We start from the raw sequence: 6,970 nt of genomic DNA on the forward strand, positions 1-6,970 counted from the left end.
GGAAGAGGCTCCCGCGCGCGCGACCCCTGGCGCCAGGAGCGGGAGAGGACCCCGCGGGACGCGCACGTGTGTATACGAGTGCGGTGGCCCATCCGGCGGCCGGGACTACAAGTTCCAGGGTGCCCAGCGGCGCGCCTGGGTTTTCTGGCCGCGCGGTCCGCCGGCTCGGGGCAGGTCGCAGCGGGCTGGCACGCGTCACCCGGTTCCGGAATAAATAAGGGAGAGACTCTCCCGAGCACCGTAATTAGAGTCCAAGTGGGCGGGGAGCTGTCCCGCGCCGCCCGCTCATGTCTCTGCAGAGCCGAGTGTCCCGCCGCCTGGCACAGCTGCGCGTGGCGGGGCAGCTGCTCCGCGCCCCGCGCTCCCGGCCCGGCCCCTCGGCGGGTGCCAGGCGAACCCGCAGCAGCGCGTGCGGCTCCCCGGCGTCCCTGGGCGCCTACGGCTCCCGCGCGCCGAGCCCGGCGAGAGTTGGGGCTTGGGCGGCAGCGGCGGTGGGGTGGAGAAGTAGGGTGCGCACCTGGGCCCCCCTGGCCATGGCGGCGAAGGTGGACCTGAGCACCTCCACCGACTGGAAGGAGGCAAAATGTAAGTGAAAGCAGGGGCGGGGGGCGAAAGGGCGAGGACGGCTCCACGTGGGCCTTCCGAAGCTGGACTGCACCCCACAAGCAGTCTCTCCCACCTAGAGACCTGAGGAAGTTGAGGCCCCGTATGCCCTGGTATGGAACCCCCCCATTCATAGCCACGCCCCCCGTGTGCCCAGCCCCACAAATCAGTTCACCCCAGACAAGGTCCAGGTCCCCCGTCAGAGTCAGTATGAAGAAAGTGGCCTTACCTCAGTGGAATGGGTCACAGGGCACCCCCAGAGATCATCCAGGACCTACTACATTACTCGATTGTGCAGGAGGGAAACTGAGGCGCCGTGCTTGAGCCGAATAGCCTAGCCCAAGGTCACTTGGAGTTTGTGGCAGAGCTGACATTAGGTTCCCAAACTCTCAATGCTTTGCATAGTATGACTTCTCAAGTGGTGGCATTCTAGGCAGAGTGGCAGTGAATGGGCTGAGGAAAAGCTCTAGGGCTGGTGTCCCACCTGGTGGGATCAGATAGCCCCAAGGAATGGCCTCCCTAGGTAGGCCAGTCCCACCTCCATCTCGCTTCTCCAGGGCCTGCCTCTCTGGGCACGTGGTCTGGTTCCCTTTCGTCCTCATCACTGGTCTCTGGCCACTTGTGAGCAATCTCTGCCCTTCTCCCCGGGGACACAGAAGGGCTGGCGGGGCAGGGCAGAGATGGGCATTTTGTCTGTGAGAGCAGAGACATCCTCTGCCCAAGAAATCAAGCCACTTCCTCCAGCTCCCTCACAGGCAGGAGTCCCAGGGCTGGACTCTGGGCACTCCCACACAGAGCTGGGAAGGGAAGCAACCCGACCTGCAGAGCCCCAAATAGCCCTGCCGGGGTTGCCCGTCCAGCTGCCCCTGCCCTTCAGGGCCCGCTCTCTGGGCCCCTGTAACCATTCCCGGCTGGATCCCCTTTCAAAAGGGCAGGGAAAGCAGCTCATTGGCTGGGCCCGCCTGTGAAGTGGCTTTGGCCAATGGGGCTGAGAAGGCAGGCCTGGGGCTGGCCCCGGTTGGGGGTGAAGGGAAGGCGTCCTCTCAGGATTGGAGGTAGAGTTTAAGATGACTTACCTCTTATGAGTTGCGCGGCCTACCCTGGGATCTTAAAGCGCTGCTGGCAGAAAGCTCTTGAGTTTGCTCTGTGGACACAAGGAGTGGTTGTCATGTGCTCAGCTCTGGCCCCAGAACTCTGGCAGAGCAGAGTGTAGGGAGGGGCCTGGCAAAGACCACTGGCAGGGGGACCGTCCCCATAAGGAGCCCTGCTTCCCCTTCTCTGTCAGGGGACAGCAACCCAGGGTGCTAGGAAAGAGCCAGGGGCCCAGGCACCTGCTTCGGATCTGCCTCGATTTCTAGGATCTGGCTCCGCGCCCCCTCCCATTCCTTGGTGCCACTGAAAACTTCTGGACCTCATGAAGCGGATCAGCCAGGGATTCCTAGGCTCCTGTGGTGTCTCTCGGTTCAGAGATGGGCTCTTTATTCATTCAGTCGGTCCGTTTTTATTGTGCACTTTTTATATGGCCAGCACTGTCCTGCTGCTGGGGATTCAGCCGCGAGTGAGAAAGGCAAGGACCCCAACTTCACAGCACTTCTACTCCAGGAGGAGGAAGCCAAGTCCAGAATGCGGTCAAGCCAGTGGGACATTGCCAGGGAAAGGTCAGGGCTGTGAAGGAACCATGGCAAATTGGGCTTCAGTGTTCAGTCAGGGGTGTGCGAAGAGGGTAGCCTGGCCCCTGGCACCCCAGTACCAGGGGTGAAGCCCCCGGCAGGTGTCAGATGGTAGCTTGTGGAGATGAGACACCGAGACCTCTGTTTTAGTTATCTGTTATTGCATATCAAATTACCCTAGTAACAAAGCGGTTACTAAAAGCAAACATTTATTATCTTCCCAGTCTCTGAGCGTCAGGAGCCTGGGAGTAGCTTAGCTGGGTGGTTCTGGCTCAGTGTTCTCAGGAGGTCTGGGGACTTGGCTAGGGCTGGAGTGAGCCATTCCCAGGTGGCTCACTCACATGAGGCGACTGTTGGCTAGAGGCCTCAGTTCACTACTGGACTGCCACAGGGCTGCTTAGTGTCCTTATGACATGGCAGCCGGTTTTCCCTAGAGCTTGTGATGAGGATGAGGAGACCAAGCTGGAAGCCACAGTGCCTCTTGGTGACCTGCTTTATTCTAGGGCTTAGAATCACGTCACGGAGTCCGGCCCACATCCCAGGGAAAGGAAATTAGGCTCCATCTTTGCACGGGAAGAGAATCGAAGAATTCAGGGCATATTTTTAAACCACTACCCTGGGGGCTGCCTCAGCCGGACTCCCCCTCTGACTGGGGCCTGAGCTTTGGTCCTTGAAGACCCTACACCTTTTCTTCATTATAGTTTACACTTGTGGCAGAGTTATATTGTACGCAGCAGTCCCCAACCTTTGTGGCACCAGGAACCGGGGCTCCTATGAAAATCTAATGCCTGATGATCTGAGGCGGAGCTGAGGCGGCGATGCTGGTGCTGGGGAGCGGCTGCAGATACAGGTGAAGCTTTGCTCGCTCGCCCACCGCTCACCTCCTGCTGTGCGGCCCAGTTCCTAACAAGCCACAGACAGTACTGGCCCGCAGCCTGGGAACTGGGGACCCTTGCTGTACAGTGAAGTGCACCAAGTGTGCAGACCTTCAGTACTTGTACTTGAGTATCCAGCTGTGCCACAGCCACTCTGGTTGACAGGTAGGACACTGCCGTCGTCCCAGAAGGTTCGTTTGAGCCCCTTTCCTATCAGTGCAGCTATTTACTTTTCTATCTGTTTGTTCTTGTCTCTTCTTGAGCCTCATATGGACAGAGGGATGCAGCGTGTCGGCGCCTTTTACTCCATATCTGTGCGATTCGTCCACATTTTTGGGTGTGTCAACAGTTTGCTCTTTTTCGTTGCTGTGTAATATTCCACCGTGTGGATGTAGCTCAGTTTGTGTCGCATTCTCCTATTGTTGGACATTTGGGTTTCTAGTGTGGGACTGTTGGCAATAAAGCTGCCCTGAGTATTCTCGTACACGTCGTTGACGGACATGTGCTCTCCTTTCTCTTGGGGAGATCCCTACCTAGGCCTCCAAACATCTGTCTGTGCCTGAGACGATCCTTTCTCAAAGACTGACACACAGTAAGCAAACTCACAAGAGACCAGTGGATAGGTCGATGTGCCCTTCATGGTGGGGAATTATAGCGGGGGGTCTGGACACTCTCCTATGACTGGGCAGGGCCTCCCTTCCCTGTGGAAGAGCCACGTGGAAGCCACATCGTAGCCTTAAGTTTGCTCACCATCATGTGTTCTTAGCTGGGGGGCTGGCTGAATGATTTTGGAAGCTGATCCTACTGCCCCGGGCAGACTGATCAAGCTTCCCGGCCAAGGGTGGACTTACCCACCACGGGTCCCCTTCCCTGGGCATCGCTCAGTATTTCAGCCTATACGCCGTGTGGTGTGCCCGCTCCGGGCCCCAGGGGCAGGACGCCTCAGTCCATGGCTCTGAGAGTCCTCTGGACAGATGGCTAAATTCTGCCGGACTCCGGGCCTTCCTTTTCTCCCCCTTCAGAAGACTGCCTGCTTCTGCGGACCCATTCTCCCTCTAGGTCAGTAAGCGCCATCGGGCTGCATCTTCCTGGCCAAGAGACTTTCATTCCGTCTTGGGGAGACCTTCACTGGCCAGAGTTAATTTCTCTAATTTAATTCCCTCAGTATCCCCCAGGCAGTGCCTTTTCATCAGAAAATGGTGGAAGCAGTCATGCTGTAAAGGCAGTTCGGTGCGAAGGGCCCTAAGGTTGGGCACGGGGGGGCATTTGGGGACTCTGTCATCACAGGAGGGGCTGGCCTCCAGGGCAGGGGTCATGGAGCCTGCTGACCTGCAGTGGGGGCGTTGGTGTCATCAGACACGGGCACGCTCCAGCACCACTGCTTCCTCGCGTCCTGAGCCTCAGTTTCCTCATCTGTGAAACGGGACCGACAGCACCTGATTTGTAGGTTGTGCTGAGGTCACATCAAAACCATTTTGTACACAGTGGCCCTTTTCCTTTTTGCCCCCTCGGGCCTGTCTCCTCTCTGTGTTCTGTCCATGGCGACACCGGACATGTGTAAACTTGTCTCCCCGTGGTCTCATATGCGGGAGCCTGACCTGCGTATCCCGAGCCTTGTTTGCTCATGTTCCAGCCTCCACGTGCACAGGGCGGGGGCGAGTTACTCATGAGTCAACCCCCATGGGATTTTATGCAGAGCGGATGGTTTATCTGATTTGACTGTTGAACTGGGAAGTTTTCTGGGCACACAGTTTTCCCTACCTGTCTCCTGGGGAAGCGGCCTTGGCACATCCCAGTGTCGTGGAGGCCAGGGCCTTAGGGGGAGCAGGCCTCTCCGAGGGGCCCTGTGCTCTTTCTTAGCGCCGCTCGTGCTCCAGGATTTGACAAGACCCTGCTCTTAGGGGATGGTGCACTAAGGTGATTAATGTCCCTGCCACTGTCCCCAGAGCCTTACTGTTATCAGCCCTGCCCACCTGGCCTTCCCCCAAAGAGGAGCCTTCCTCTGCGGCAGCCTGCCCTCACCTTTCTGAGCACCATCTTGCACAATGCCATAAAGACACTTCTTAAAACACATCATTGAATTCCCGCTCGCCCACTGCACTTTATGGCTCTGGCGCAGCCTGCTTTCTCCAGCTTGGCTTTCGTGCCCGGGAGCTGCTGAAAGCTTCATCTGGGGTCAGGCCGCCCCATCAAAATTTATTGCAAACATCTTTTTACAACACCTGTCTCACTGAGCTGTGAAATACTCTACCTCTCCAAAAAAGAAAGAAAATTAAAACCTATGTTGTACATCTTTTGTAAGAAAAATAAAACTCAGTTGTGCTTTAAGTCTGCATCTGTCCTTCAGGCAGAAGGAGGTGGAAAGTGTTATAAATGCATGGAGCACGTGCCCAGCCGAAGAGCCCTGCCTTTCCTCCTTCCAGAGCGAGTGAGGAGGGCCTGGGGGGCGGGAGACTGCACGGACAGAGGCAGTAGAGGCGGTGATGATGGCACTTGGTGAGAATCGCTGTTGCCTTCTTTCCCATAAATCAGAGGCCATGTAGTGTGTAGCCCCTCGGGGATGAGCCAGGCCACAGCCTTTTGAGAAGAGGACGTGGCGCCCTGCTTGCTGGCCTTGAGAGGTGTATGCTTAGGAACCGTAGACTAGAAAGGACCGGCTCACAGATGTCCCCAAGGTCGGTGCCCAGCCGGCTGGTGGCAGAGCTGGGAGCTCTGGTTGTCTTCCTTTGTCATCTCTAGGAAGTGGAGCTATCATTTGGACTTTGCTAGAGAGAGGGGCCGTGCGGGCTGTGGGTCACTCGGACCAGGCCACAGATAGTGGGGAGGACAGTGCAAAAGAGAGCCTTGGGCTGCGTCCTTCCCCAGCATGTGTGTGGCCAGGTAAGATTTCTCTGCTTCTGTAAAGCCAGGTGGTGGCATCTTCCAGATGGAGTCTGCTATGGGATCTGAGCCACCTCCGGGCACCCCAGACTAGTTCCACGGGATGCCAGGGACCTGGCCCAGCCAGAGGGACTCAGCTCTTGGGAGTCCCATGGGGTCAGTCTGGGTCTCAGCTGGACCAGTGTCTCCAGCGTCACAGCACATGCATTCACTGTCCGGCCCCAGATGCCGCTGGCCGGGAGTACTTACACTTGGAGAGGGGGATACCTGTGGTCACAGTTGTGCAAGATGACAAATATGGGCATCAAATAATTTAAAAGTTCCTCCGCTTGCTATGCCCCAAGTTGGGAAAAAAAAACTTTTTCCCACCCAAATTTTGTCTCATTTTGTTTTGCTCTCTTTGAGTCTTATCACTCAGGAGGGAGTGTGTGTATCTGATATGCACATCGCATTTTATAGCCGACAGAATATTTGTGCAGCCCCCTTCTCATTCACAGCAAGCCTGGGCTCCAAGAGGGCCTGCCATGGCCCTGTCCTAGTGACGAGAAAACTGAGGCTCAGAGAGGCTGGGTGACTTGCCCATGAACATGACGGTGAGAGGTCATGAGCCCAACCTAGTGGGACCAAGGAGCAGGAGAGGAATAAAGACCACAGTAGTGGCCTGGACCTGGGCCAGCACATGCCATCCGGTGTCTTCGCTGGATGGGAGATGAGGGGGCTTCCGTCACAGCACGGCTTCTCTTCTCCGGTCCAGCTGTTCTAGATTTCTCTTCATTTCTCCACCAAATGCTCTCTCTTACCTCAGGGCTTTCGCGCATGCTGTTCCCTCCGCTTGGAAGACTCTTTCTTCTTATAAAACTCGCCCTCAACCTCCAGGCCTCACCTCGTTTGCTCACTGATTCGTCCCACGATGCTCACACATGCCACGCACTGTGCCAGGTG

General features: G+C 56.9%; 1 protein-coding gene across 3 annotated transcripts in view; it reads left to right on the plus strand.

Annotated features, from left to right (window-relative positions):
• The window catches only part of MACROD1 (mono-ADP ribosylhydrolase 1), a 139,636-nt gene continuing 132,666 nt past the window's right edge, over nucleotides 1–6,970 (plus strand). Inside the window, exon 1 of one of the 3 annotated variants that reach the window (XM_039860014.1) lies at nucleotides 1–585. In XM_039860014.1, the coding sequence (XP_039715948.1) occupies nucleotides 288–585 (298 nt within the window). In that variant the 5' untranslated portion in view covers nucleotides 1–287. The remainder of the gene's footprint in view (nucleotides 586–6,970) is intronic. The other 2 variants (XM_039860013.1, XM_039860015.1) reach the window with 2 other exon arrangements.

Source organism: Pteropus medius, unplaced genomic scaffold (genome assembly GCF_902729225.1).
Source record: "Pteropus medius unplaced genomic scaffold, Ma_sr-lr_union100, whole genome shotgun sequence".
NCBI lineage: Eukaryota > Metazoa > Chordata > Mammalia > Chiroptera > Pteropodidae > Pteropus > Pteropus medius.